A 14,767-nucleotide genomic window follows, 5' to 3' on the forward strand; every position below is an offset into this window, starting at 1 on the left:
GTCCCCCAGTACATAGTTGTATATATTTTATTTGTGGGTCCTTCTAGTTGTGGTATGTGGGACGCTGCCTCAGCCTGGCCTGATGAGCAGTGCCATGTCCGCGCCCAGGATTTGAACCAGTGAAACCCTGGGCCGCCGAAGTGGAGCACGTGAACTTAACCATTTGACCACGAGGCCAGCCCCAAAAGTTCTGAATTTCAGTGAAGTGCAGTTTATCAATTCTTTGCTGTTTGGATCGTGCTTTTGGTGTCACATCTAAGAAATCTTTGCCTAACTCAAGAAGATGGAAGATTTTCTCATGTTTTCTTCTAAAAGTGTTATAATTTTAGCTCTTACATTCATGTTTCTAGTCCATTTTGATTGAATGTTTACATATAATGTGAGATGAGGGTCTAAGTTCATCTCTTTGTATGTAGATATCCAGTGGTCTCAGCACTACTTATTAAAAAATACTCTCCTTTCCCTATTGAATTACCTTGGCACGTTTGTTGAAAATCACTTGGCTGTAAATATAAGGGTTTATCTAGACTCTCCATTCTGTTCCGTTGATCTATATGTCCTTATGCCAGTACTATACTGATTTTTCTTTGTTTTTTTTTGGTGAGGAAGATTGGCCCTGAGCTAACATCTGTTGCCAATCTTCCTCTTTTTGCTTGATGAGCATTGGCCATGAGCTAACATCTGTGCAAATCTTCCTATATTTTGTATGTGAAACGCCGTCACAGCATGGTTTGGTGAGCAGTGTATAGGTCCACACCTGGGATCTGAACCTGCAAACCCCGGGTAGCTGAAGTAGAGCACATGAACTTAACCACTATGCCACCAGGCTGGCCCCCTGAATATATTTTGTTTTTTTGGAAGGTTAGCCCAGAGCTAATGTCTGCTGCCAATCTTCCTCTTTTTGCTGAGGAAGATTGGCCCTGAGCTAACATCTGTGCCCATCTTCCTCTATTTTATATGTGGGACACCTGCCACAGCATGGCTTGATGAGTGGTGCTAGGTGTGCACCCAGGATCCAAACCAGTGAACCCAAGGCCGCCGAAGTGGAACACGCACGCTTAACTGCTATGCCACCAGCCTGGCCCCCTGAATATTTTTTTAAAGCAGGGGAGTTGTACATAGTCCTGTGAAGAGGTGATCACATGACTCAGAAGGCTAAATATTTACTACAATGGCACATTTTTAGATGGTGTCCAGCATCTTATTTGTCTGAGTTTGTGGTGTATAGCATATTCAGAAGCATCTTTTTAGTTCCTTGAAGTTGCAATAATTTCTTGTTTTGCAGCCTTCTGACATGCTTATTCCCTGGATATATAGAATCACTCCTGTCCAGCTGCTTATCCCCCCTCTTAGTGCACTTTTCTGCTCTTTACCACTACCTGTCATATAGGTTCAAAATGTGATACTCACTGTTGCATCGTAGTAGCCTTGTGACCTTGGTGATGTCATTTTACTTCTCCAGGCCTTAATTTTCTCATCTTCAAAGTGAAAGAATTGAATTTGATCTCATTACTTTTCCAAACTCAGTCATTAAATGTTTTCCCTGTTGAACAATTTCAAGGCGTGTGTAAGTTTCTCTCTTTTAATTGGTGAAAAAAAATTGTACTGTTTAACAGAGAACTTAATAAGCTTGTATTTTAGGGGGTAAGTGGGGCATCATCAGGGGATGGAGGCAGGTATTATTGGAAAAGTTTTCCTGGCAAACATTTTATCATATGCATAGGTGTGTATGACATATGAACCCATCACTGTGTGTAACTGGGTGATCAGTGGATAGGCATAGGCTCAGACATGCTTTTGTGATTAGAAAGAAGAGAAAGAAAGAACAATTTCTGTTACAAAGAAATAGCCATTTTTATGAACTTGCCAAGAAAAGGAATGGTCCTTACTGATGAAATCCTTGAAGCTTTTCATATGGCTAACTCCACTTGATTGATACTTAAAAGTGTAGGTCTCACTGGCAGGCTCCTTTCAACATTTTCCATCCTTTAAGTGTTTTTTTATTTGGCATTTGAATGCTTTTATTTTCTTCATAAAATATTCCTAATTGGGGGGGATGGGAGTCCTTTTCTGCAGCTGAAGTAATTCCAAGTTTCACTCCCTTGAAGAATCAGCTTTCTGTTCCTTGAAGCTTTCAATTACCACATCTGCTGCTTTATTTCCACTCAATAAGTTGGAACATGTTTTCATTTAGTCACTGATTTGGGGCTTTGTAAAAATCTGAAGGAAATTAGTAAATAGACAGTAATATCTATGAATAATATTTTGCCTGGAAATTTCTAAGCATAATGATGTAAGAGGATAAAAAATTGTAGAGGTTAGAGTTTTGGATGAAAATACCAAGAAGCTGAGATTTAGTGGATCAGTGTCAGAAAATGCACATCTTTCAATAAATTTAATAAATACTGGAAGTTATTACTATGTTTTCTGAATTTAGGATTAAATGATAGTTTCTTTCATGATCTTTTTAATCTGTTTTTCAGGACTTGGGTATTTATTAGTTTTTCCCTGATTACACGTATAAAAATTTTTGATTTGACAAAGCCTTGCTGGTATCTGGTGTCCCACCTTATTAACTGTAAGACTTCAGGAATAAACCTTCAATTGTTTCACAAGTGTGGTAGCTTTTAATGTATGCAGAAAAGTGTTCCTCTCCTCTCTTCTTTCCTTCTCTTCCCTTCCGGGAAAGCAGGTGTTACTATGAACAGGTACGTTGTCATCTTTTGCATGTTACGCTAGATTGTTGAGCCAAAGTATTTTTTCAATTTCACTTTGCATGAAGGTGTACTTCTTTTTTTAAATTGATTAGAGCATGCTGGATAAAATATTTGAATCCAATTTAAGGTCATGAATGGACTGAAAATATTCTAAGAGGAGATTTCTTACTAAATTCAATTCCAATTATTCACCTACTTTGTGAGTCCATACTAAACACAAGGCAGTGTATTTAGGTGCTCTGGGAGACGAAAAGATGAATTAGATGTAAAATTGGTAGAATGAAGTTAGATTAATATCTCCTGCCATTAAAGGAAATGAACACAGAATCATAAACACATGGAAGAGATTTTTCAGCAGCAACTCATCAAGGAAAGATACATGAGCTAATGCCATTTTTTTTGAAAGAGTGGCAGCTGAAGGAAAACCTGAGGCTGTAGGTGCACTCTGAACTCTGCCTGCCTCCCTCCAGAAGCCGTGTGTGTGAGTAGGCAAATCTTAAGATTTCTTACTGATACTCCAAATCTGGAATGAAGTAAAATGAGTGGTACTCTTAGCTTTCCTTTCTGTTGACTCAGGGTCAGTGGACATGACTTGTGGAAAGAGAGGAAAGAAGCTAGAAAAGTAAATAATCACAGCTGATATCCTGATATGGTGGAGGGGAAGGCCCAGGGCTCCATGCTGAACTGAGGGGACAAACTGAAGTCTGGGAAGTACCTCCAAGGCCGTTGATAGACCTCAAGACTTGGGAGAATACACTTTGCTACAGGACTTTTTATGTTGATTATTTTGGTATTTCCTTCATATTTCAAAATAACATGTGTGTATAACCTCTTGTGGACTTTCCGGGGTTAGTCATCATCTACTGTCTTCCCTCCTCTAGCACCTTTCCCCTCTTCCACCCTCCCAGTATATTTATATTATAATTTTGGTTAGATTAGTAAGTAGTGTTTATGTTATTATTATGACTATATAAGCCATATAGTAAATTATTTACTTTTCTTACTTGCACAGAGTTTTGTTTGCCTTGAAGTGGATAATCAACTTGTATCTTTTTAATGTACTTGCCCCTGAATCAACTGTAGACTCCCTCAATGTTCTAAAGTTCCTCTCATGAAATTCTGATACATCGTTTTAGTTTCATCTTTTTGAAGAAATCTAAAGTGATTGTCTTCTATGCCTGGTACATAGTTTTTCATTATGGCATCTCCCTACACTGTTATCTGAGGATTCCCTTCTCCTTTCTCCCATAGTGGATGTCCTTTATCCTGTGTCCTATGTCTGGCTCTTTCTTGGTTTACTCTCTTGTTTGATAGAGCACATCCTTGAGTAGGTTTCTTGGAAAGGGTGCATGGAGCTCAACTTGAGACCCTGCATGTTTAAAAATATTTTTAATTGAAGCATTGTGCTGGCTGCTAGTTTGGGTATATAATCGTCGGATGGAAATAAGTTTTCTTCAGAATTTTGATGACATTGCTCCAATGAATTCTAGCTTCCAATGGTATATTAAGAAGTCTAAAACCATCTGCACTCCTGATCCTTTGTATGTGGCCTGCCCTCCTCTCTTACCCGCTGCTGGAAACTTGTAAATTTTCTAACTCCACTATTTTGAAATTTTGTATTGATGTGCCTTGCCACGGGTCTGTTTTCTTCCATTGTTCTGGGCACTCAGTGGGCTCTTTTAATTTAGTAACTCACATTCTTCATTTCTGGGAAATATTTTGAACTATTTAATTGATTTCTTCCTGCTATTTTTTCTGTTTCTTTTTGTGGAACTTTTATTCAGATATTACGCTACTTTCTTTAAGATTTCCTCAGATTATGTTTGAACCTTTCTATTATACTTTCCTTTTCAGCTATCGTGTTTTTAATTTCCAAGTGCTCTTTTTAAGTTTTTGAATGTTCTTTTTTCAATAGCACCCCATTATGTCGTCTTTGCAAATAGCATCTCTTATCTCTTATTGAGGCTTTCCCTGATGACTCTATTAAAATTTCGTCCCTCACTTCCACCCCATTATTTATCTTCTTAGTAGAATGTAATTTTCATGAGGGTAGAGCTTTTTTTCCTATTTTTTAAGATAATTTTTATTGAGTTTGTGATAGCTTACAATCTTGTGAAATTTCAGTTGTACATTATTGTTTGTCAGTCGTGCTATAGGTGCACCTATTTTTTCCACTGATATTTTCCCATCACCTCAAACAGTGCCTGGCACATAGTAAATATTTAAATATTTCTGGACTAAACTGAATGATCAGTCTGATAATATTAATATATATTTAAACATTTAAACATAGATCTAATCTGTTTCTTTGAGGTTACTTTTTTCTATTTTTATTGCTCTAACTTAGGTTAGAAATTTTCTGCAGCTATCTAGTAATACTTCATTATCTGTTTAGATTTAAGAATGAGGGCTAAAAAGCTGATTGGAATATATGAATAAATGGATGGGACTTGCCGCCTGTGGGCCTCATGGTAGAATGATCTGACTGGGCCATCTTATTGGAGATCTCTTGATGTTGGTATCTAGAGCTTCCTTCTTGGCTGGTCCAGTTCCCTGGAGCGCATTCTTCCAATCTCTGGATGCAACAGTCTGGGAGCAGAGAAGAAGAGGGCTGGAAGAGTCTCAGCATCTCCAAAGTACATACATTTACCGAATCCTCCTGTTTTCAGTGTGGCCCTCATCCCTTCATCTGGGCCTGATGTCCTCCCTGGAAAATAAAAATATTTCTTGCCTTTTGCTGAAGGGGAAACATGCTGAAACTGAGCAGAATGTGGGAGAAAAACCTCAGGACCTAACTGCTCCTGAACTGCTTCAAGCAGTCTTTTTTTTTTTTTTTTTTTGAGGAAGGTTAGCCCTGAGCTAGCATCTGCCGCCAATTCTCCTCTCTTTGCTGAGGAAGACTGGCCCCGAGCTAACATCCGTGCCCATCTTCCTCTACTTTATATGTGGGATGCCTGCCACAGCATGGATTGGTAAGTGGTGTGTAGGTCCACGCCCGGGATCCAAACTGGCGAACTGCAGGCCACTGAAGCGGAACGTGTGAACTTAACCACTGCACCACTGGGCATCCCCAGTCTTTTTTTTTTTTTTTTTAATATGGGGATGGAACATAATCCTATAGTTCTTCCTTATGTTATTTCAAACAAATATTTATTGGTCGCTTACTATATTCTGAGTTATCCAGGTGAAGTAGGGGTAGGGCATGGCCACTACAGGCAGAGGGGACCACAGGAGCAGGGATCCTGAAGCCAAAAACAGCATGAATTATAGCTGGAACCAGATCTTAAGGGTCTTGTCGAGGTATGCCCTTCTCCTGAAGGGTAGGAAGTAGGATCCACCGTCAGCTAATTTTCTTTACTTTTTATTACTTTCCTCATTTTACCCCTACTTCCAGAGAAGTTTGATATCACCAATTCTTGAGAATCAGGAGGCTTCTGTGGTGCAAATTGGTTGCTCTCTGCTTTCTCTACTGCTCATTCAGCTATCGGTCACTCGTCTGTTTTCCCAGTTTTAAACAGTTCTCTTCACTGTTGTGTTAATGAGATAACAGTGAAATTAGTTGTAAATATTAAAACTACTATCTATACTCAAAAGTTTTACTATAAGACAGGTAGCAAAATCTCAGGACAGCAGAAAGTAGGAATCTCTCACAGTATCAAGCCAAGATTTTAGTTTAAAGTGGTTCCAGGTTGATAGTACCTTCAGTTTTCTGGCAGAAGTAATAGAGGAGAAACTCATTTTCCACCCAGGCCCCAGAATATTCCTACAGGTAAAGTCCCAAGGAATATGCGTTCAGAGTCAAAGGTTGCCAAGCACTCTAGGAAATGGAACACAATGAGAGAGAGCCAGCAGAAGCAATAAAACCATAGGAAATACAAAGCCCTCAGATTTTGGAATTATCAGACACAGACTGTTACATAAATGTGTTTACTATGTTGAAAGAAAAGGAGATGAATAAAATGAAAAGTAATTAAGAAATTATAAAAATGAAAAAGCCATTTTGGAAAAAGACAAAATTGAACTTCTAGAAATGAAAAATTAGTAATTGAAATAAACTCAAGACTGGATTAACAGGACGTTAAGTACAGTTGAAGAGGGAGTTGCTTAATTGGACAACAGATCTTAGAAAATTATCCAGAGCACAGCACAGCTAGACAAAGAGCTCCAGAAGGAGAGATGAAAGAAAATGGTGGAAAGACAATATTTGAAGAATCACTGAGAATTTCCCAAAGTTAATGGGATATCACATAGTTCAGAAATTCCATTGAAGTTCAGCAGGTTATGAAAGAAAAAGAGGATGAAGAAATGGAATGCAGACACAGGGTAAAGTTTGGTACTGCAGAGTACCAAAAACAAAAAGAAGATCTTGGAAGCAACCAGAGAGAAGACAGACTGCCTACCAAAAACAATGATTGTACGACATCTGACTTCTCAACAACCATCATGGAAGCCAGAAGACAGTGAAATGTTATTTTCAGTGTGCTGGGAGAAAACAGCTGTCAATCTAGAATTCTGTACCCAGTGAAATCTTCTTTCAAGAATGAGGGCAAGGTAAAGACTTTTCAGTCAAATAAACTAAGCTTGCTACTAAGAGACTCTCAATAAAGGAAATTCTAAAGGATGAACTTCAGATAGAAAGTAATATCATAAAGGAAATTATAATGGAAATTAGGAAAATTTTAAAACTGAATGATCTCATATATCAAAACCTATGAGATTCTGTTAAAGAGATACTTGGAAGAAAATTAATAACTAAATGCTTATGGTAGAAAAGAAGAAAAGCTGGAAATGAATGAGCTAAGCAACCAATTTAAGCTAGAAAAAGAATAATAGGATAAGCCCAAAGAAAGTAAATGGAAGGAGATGCTGCAGACATTAATGAAACAGAAAGCAAGCATATAATATAGAGGCTTAAAAAAGTTAAAAGTTGGTTATTTGAAAAGAGTAATAAAACTGACAAATATCAGGTGAGATTAATGAAGGACAAAGTGATGACGGACGGTATTAGGAATGGAAAAAGAAAATTACATATGCAGAGATTAAGATGACCTTTATGGCAATAAGTGTGAAAATTTAGACAAAATAAATATTTTTCTAGACATTTATTCATCAAAACTGACTTAAGAATTAGAAAGTCTGAATAATCCTATAACATTTAAAGAAGAGGAATCGTTAAAAATCTTGTTTCAAAGCAAACTCTGGGCCCACATGGTTCTTATCAAGTTTTGCCTGACGTTCAACAACAACAAACTTTTCCAATCTTACAAACATATTCCAGAGTATAGACAGGGGGAACACTCTCCAGCCAAATCAAGTATAACAGAGGACCACATGGGAAAGGAAACTCAGTCTCACTCATGAATATAGTTGCAAAAATTCTAAACAAAATATTGACTAAGTCTAAATATAAGCCAAGAAGATATAAAAATCTGACTAAATTGAGATTATCCTAGATCTACAAGTGTTTTAATATTAAAAAATTCATAATATATCATATTAACAAATTATAAGGAAAAAAATCATACCGTCATCTCAATGGCTGCAGATGCAGCTTTCGTTAAAATTCAACAAGTTATTAAAAAATCTCAAAAAAATAGATGGAAATTTTTATCATCTGTTAAAGGGTATCTACAACAAACATATGGCAAATACCAGACTTAATGGTGAAATAGCCTTATTACCTTTGAGATCAAGAAAAGACAAGAATGCCTGTATCACCACTATTATTCAACTTTACAGTAGTTCTAGCTGGGTGAGTAAGATCAAAACCAAAAATAGGGGCCTGCTCCATGGCTGAGTGGTTAAGTTCGCGTGCTCCGCTGTGGCGGCCCAGGGTTCGGATCCTGGGTGCGGACAAGGCAACGCTCATCAGGCCACGTTGAGGTGGCGTCCCACATCCCACAACTAGAAGGACCTGCAACTAAGATATACAACTATGTATGGGGGGGTGGGTTTGGGGAGATAAAGCAGAAAAAAAAAAAGAAGATTGGCAACAGTTGTTAGCTCAGGTGCCAATCTTTAAAAAAAACAAAACAAAAAACCCCACAAAAATAGATAAAGGTACTGAAAAGAGGAAACAAAACTGCTGTTAATATTCATAGGTGATATAATTTTACCCAAAAGTATTTTCAGAAACAGACCCTCACATAATCTTTTACAAAAATAGGACATTTAAAAAAGTTAATAGTAAAAATGAAATTATTCAGACATGAATCAGGATGTAGGTCCTATTTCTAGTAACTCTCAGGGCAGTAAGCAGGGACAGTCAGTCACACAGCTCACCTTGTTTCCTGTCTCTCAGGGATCACTGTCTTTTGTTGCCTGATTTCCTAGTGTCTTGAAAACTGTTGTTTTATATGTTTTGTTCCAGTGTCTTAAACTGTTGTTTCATATAAAGAGTATATGTTTGTTTTTGGCTGTTTCAAATGGGAGAGTATAGCTCTTACTCATTTTTGGCTGGAAGCAGAAGTCAGTTTCATTAAATGGCTTATCATTTCTTAGTCCTCTTTTGTTAATGAAAGGTTATTTTAACCCACACTTTATTCTTGGTGCAAGGCCTTTCCCTTAAAAGCGTGTATAGATTTTTGTTTGTTTGTTTTTAAAGTACCTGGTAATGTAAAGGCCCAATCCATGAGGACCTGTGGAGTAGGGGCCCTGAGATGGATAATTTCTGAGACTTTTGTCATTCTCTGCTGCTACATGCTTTGTTATCGAAGTCTGTTCAAGGTCTCATCACCTCTGCAGTTTTGACCCACTGATGTGTTTCATAAATCTTAACACAAGACAGATTGAGAGGAATCGTTGATGGGCTCACATGGTTGTACCATATCCGTGCACTGGCTCAGAATGAAAATCTCTGTGAAATTACTCTGAGTTACCTTTGTGGAAAGCCCCAAACTCCGTCTTCTAGCTTGTCTGATTTAACTAGGTCAAATCAAAAGTGATTTGCAAAAACTTTTATGTTCTTCGCATGTTGCTGATTTATTTTTAAGGCACAGAAAATTGTCCAAATATTAGCATGCATATTACGGTTTTGCAAATAAACTATGTTTAGTGATATAGAGCACAGTGTTCGAAGCACTAAGGAGTTTGTAAGGAATGTGGTTTAACTTGCCAGTGTGTGATGATAAACTTATTTCTTGTGTGCGATTATGAACTTTATAATTCAATAGCAGATGTTTATTTTCATTAAGTTACAGTTCAGATGTTCTTGGCGTAACTCATATTTTCTCTGTATCTCACAAAATTAAAAAAGAATTAGACTGAAACTTTCTTTCAAAAGATCCTTTAAATGGGGCCAGATTATTTGAGAAACAGATTTAATTATCCCTGATAATAAGGATCAAGGAGAGAAAAGGAAATTGAGATTTTTGAAGAATCCCTAAGCATCATTTTAGTCCATCACTTTGACCTCCCCTACTGCTATCAGATCCACTCACTTACAGGGCAGCAGAGCTGCGTAGTTGGGATTTCGGCTCCCTTAGTTTCTGCAGCCTACCTGCTGAACTAATGAGCAGTGTAATGACCAGAGCTAGGGAGAAATATGAGAGAAGCCAAAGGGCCTAGATTATTCAAAACTAAATAATTAACATCAGAATGATGAGGGATTGACTGCCTTTCATGTGCTAGGTTCCAGTCTTTTGATGAAAGGATATGTTTTCCTTACTGTTTTACACTGTCTTAATCACAACAGCCTATATGAATACTTGGATTTCAAGTAGGATGAAAATGAAAAAGTGATTACAAATAGCACATACTCATTTTTTTTTATAAAGCCTTCAGATGGATTTAAAAAATTTAAACATGTTAAATGGGATTGCTATTTGCAATTAACAAGTGGAAGGATGTTTTATTTTGGTAGTCTTTTACAGTATGCGTTTTTCTTTTCAGCCACTAAATCAGGATTGTTACCTCCACCACCCGCGCTCCCTCCGAGACCTTGTCCATCACAGGTAGGAGACAGATGTTGATTTCTGTAAACTGTTTGGTCATAGAGGGTTGTCCTACCAGTGTGCTTCCTTTGCATGACTTGATTGCCATAAAACTGGCTGGTGAGATTCCCAAGATGACATCTGGATGAAGAGCAGAGAGTGATTGAATTTCTTCTTATCTGCTAGCCCCCCAACCTCATGTGGAAAAGGGAAAGTTTTCTCAATCAGCAACCAAGCAAATGTGTACTCGTGCACTCATGGCTGCAGAGGGTTGCATGTGGTTTTCATTCAGAGAGAGGAGTAGAAGAAGGGGTGTCTCTCCAGTTGGGGGTGGAGGACATGGTTTTCTGTATGCTATGTGCATTCTGGGTGCCTGTATTTTCATCACTTGTTTTAGGAGCTGTGTTAATTCTGCATAAACTAAAAATAAATGGTCATCAGCATGGGGTTAGTGCTGTGGTTTGGGCCCAGTATGCTTTCTTGAGGCTATTTTCCCTTGGAACAATAAGCTGAAACAGCAGGAGTTGGGAGAGTGTGTCACCAAAATCTGTTTCACCTGTGAATTAATTCTGCCTTATTTACATGTGCTACTAAGGCCTTATTCATCAACACTCTTTGCGGAGTTGAAAATGAGAAGCACGCAGCAAATCTGTGGAATATGGTAAAGGGTGCTACAGATCCTTTCTTTTATTAATTGCTGCTGAAGAAACTTTCTTTCCTTAAAGACCCTCTCTGACTTTTGGCACAAAGTGTTGGGAAATTTCTCTATAAACAGTCCCAGTTTCTACCTCATTGCTCTGGATGGTTCAGAGTGTACCTTTCCATATGGCACAGCTCAGAACTTGCTGAGTCAGTGAAACCACTTGTAACATTTGCTTGTCCTCCTTTTAGAGAATTAGATGGTCTTTAGCATCCACTCAACCTTGAGATGCAAATACCATGAGGTATTGGCTTCCTGCTTCAGTTTGAAGGGTAAAAGTCCTGTTCTTCCTGACCCACCTATAAACAAGTGAGAAGCCCTTCTCCAAATACTCCAGCGTTGGCTTTAAGAGATATTGGTTCATCGATCAAGTATTTATTGAGTCTCTGCTTTATGTCTAATGCCAAGCTTTAGTTCTAAGCCTTTCCCTGATTATAATTTCTCCTCACTTAAATTATTAGGTTTGTTTATTGAGCATCTACAATAGACCAGGCATTGTGCTAAGTGCTTTCAATGCATTATTTAATCTTCACAAAAACCCTATGGAGTAGGTACTAATATTATCCTTTTTTTACAGATGAGGAAATTGAAGCATACAGGGGTTAAGCAAGTCACTCAAGGTGACATAGCCAGTAATAGTAGAGCCAGCTCCCAAACTGAGGTCCATCTCCTAAAGATTGCTCCCCTTCCCATCATTGGGGTCAGAGTGTCTGTGTGTACAGGAAGACAGTGATCCATTTCACTGGCAGTTGAGGCTTTCATCACGTCCCCCGGAGGAGGACCTGGATGAGATGAGGCTCCTGATTTGCACCGACAGCAAACCTGGACTGTGTCACAACAAAATTAGCGGGCATTCTGGAGGTGCTTATCTACCAGCTGCAGGTTTCAAACTGGGGCTTGGGAGGCACCTGGATGAATGTGTAGAAGACCTATCTGAAAGGGCTTTTGTGACCAACTTCCTTATCTTTCTCCTGCTGTGCAAGTGACAATAGTTACTTCCTGGTTGTAAAATGTGTTGCTGCTATCAGTAGTCCTCATCTGAGCTGCTTGAGGTGGGCTTCCTGCCTACTTTGGGGCTTAGTGACCCAGGATCAGACTGGGGACTGAGAATTCTCAAGTCACTATTAATGAATGAGATTGTTTCTTTGTCTACCAGATTCCCCATCACAATGTAAACAGTGAGCCCAGAGCTCAGCCCAAGCCTCCAACTCAGATGCCTAACTGGAGATTTCAGATTGCAGACACAGGTGTGTAAGAAATGCAGGCAGAAAATCCCTACACCACTTCTCTCCCCCGACTCTTCGCCTTTGGTCCATTGTAGGTGGGATACACATATTCAGCAGAGGAAGTCCTGGGTAATAAACACATGATTGTGTTTAGTCTTTGTGCAATGACAAATTCCTAATATTGACCCCAGAAGAAACTCACCTAACCACCTGTATGGGTCACTTATGTGTTCTAGTCTTTCACAAACTGCTTGTGATAAAACAGTCTTTTGGGAGATATTAATCCGGCTCTGTGGTAAGACAGATTTGCCAGCTGCTGCCTCTTTACCCGTTCTGGGAGATTCACAGTGCATATGAGCCCATTAAAGGTTTTGAAGTCCTATGGTAAAGAAACCTGGTCAATTTTGTTAAAGGCAATTTCCTAGCTTGTGTGACCATTCATCTCTTTATTTATAAAATGCCTATTAATATCCTGAGGGCTTAGTGGTTAGGAAACATTATTATACGCCAGCCTTAAGATATTCATAAGAACATTTCCAAACCTCTCTCTTCTGTCATCTCATCTCTGTATTATGTGATTAAAGTTAATTTTTGTATCTTATGCCAGTAGTTTTCCCTAGAAGAGTTGAAAATGTAAAAGAAAGTTACTGTACATTAGCTTGGGATTTCAAATTGTCATGTTTTCAGTTTGTTATGTTTTCTTCCTTGCTTTTCGATTCCCTCTTGCTTGCTCTCCCATGAGGTAATTTTTACCACTTCACAGCAAGTTTTATTACAGAAAACTTAAACACTCTGAATTCTTCTTTTGCTCTGTTAAAATTTTCTTTGACTGTTCCTTGGTATATATGGACAATCAACCTGACTTTGGGAAAGAGATGTATATACTTAACTACAGAGACTTCTTTTATGGGGTTTAAACTGTAGTACCTAGGGGAGAAACCAGGAAGCCTGGTGTAATTAAAATCGTTATATTTATTAGTAGCTCTGAGAAGAGATTAAGATAAAAAAGTTTTGGATTATTTTTGGATTTAAAATTTTCATATTATTTAACTTGATAAATGGTCAAGACTAGATTGTAATTAACAAGAAAATGTTTTGTTCCTAAAAAGGAATGCTGTTTAAAAAACTTTGTGGCCGGGGCTGGCCCGATGGCTCAGTGGTTAAGTGCACACGTTCTGCTTCTCGGCGGCCTGGGGTTTGCTGGTTCGGATCCCGGGTGCAGACATGGCACCACTTGGCACGCCATGCTGTGGTAGGCGTCCCACGTATAAAGTAGAGGAAGATGGGCATGGATGTTAGCTCAGGGCCAGTCTTCCTCAGCAAAAAGAGGAGGATTGGCAGTAGTTAGCTCAGAGCTAATCTTCCTCAAAAAAAAAAAAAAAAACAACTTTGTGGCCAATCAGTGGTGTACTTCCAGGTTTTAAGTATGTAAGATAAAAGAATTTATACATTTGCAGATATGTGCACAAAGGTATGTATAGATAATTTCTACATACACTAAAAGTATATCTCTACTTTTATCAAGTGAGTGAGATGAGGTATAGGTTTTCAGCATAGAATGCAGTTTAGCTGGCCCCTACTTATACCAACCACTGCGATGATATGATATGAGCATCTGGATTAAGTTATACAAATAGGGTCCTGGAGTTAGGAAAAGGAATAAATTCAAAGAAACAGATCTTTTTATTTTTCTTACATAGGTAAGATCAAGAAGGACCAAGTGAATATATAAAGAATGAAGTGGTTTGTGTCCTACGTTTTCCTGTGGACAGGCTGGAGACCAGGGCATGGTATTTTGGCTCAGCTCAGAAGAGGTGACACATTTTTAAAAAACAGGCTGATTCATAGGATAAGTGACTAAAAAGCAATTAGAGTTAGTTGTTTCATATGGAGCAGTGTTAAACTGAGAGTTCAACTTAATAGCTCACTGTTTGCATATAAACGGAGTAAAGTGCCATCTACAGAGTTGGTGCTTATCCTATAGGTCAATTCTCTGCTAAGGGAGTAATGGCATGGCAGTGAGTTGCCTGAGTTTTTTTTAAATCTCCCATGGATACTGGAGAAGCCTGCAACCTTGAACCGTTAACAGATGCAGACCAAAGAAGCCCTGAGAAAGATCTACTCTCTAGCCAAAGGACTGGGAAGGGGGTAGCCAAGCTGGATATAAACCTTTTTTGACAATACCTCCCCTAC

General features: G+C 38.5%; 1 protein-coding gene across 32 annotated transcripts in view; it reads left to right on the top strand.

Annotated features, from left to right (window-relative positions):
• Window positions 1-14,767, top strand: part of REPS2 (RALBP1 associated Eps domain containing 2) — a 247,577-nt gene that overhangs the window by 179,377 nt on the left and 53,433 nt on the right. For 28 of the 32 annotated variants that reach the window (XR_011535898.1, XM_070604194.1, XM_070604181.1 and 25 more), the window contains one exon: window positions 10,608-10,669. Coding sequence is in view for 28 of the 32 variants with exons in the window: in XM_070604194.1 (XP_070460295.1) it covers window positions 10,608-10,669 (62 nt within the window). In the remaining 4 variants the exon portion in view is untranslated. Of the gene's footprint in view, window positions 1-10,607; window positions 10,670-11,925; window positions 12,210-12,504; window positions 12,596-14,767 lie in introns of all 32 variants that reach the window. The other 4 variants (XR_011535896.1, XR_011535895.1, XR_011535897.1 and 1 more) reach the window with 2 other exon arrangements.

The sequence above is a fragment of the Equus przewalskii genome, chromosome X (assembly GCF_037783145.1).
Source record: "Equus przewalskii isolate Varuska chromosome X, EquPr2, whole genome shotgun sequence".
NCBI classification, from domain to species: domain Eukaryota; kingdom Metazoa; phylum Chordata; class Mammalia; order Perissodactyla; family Equidae; genus Equus; species Equus przewalskii.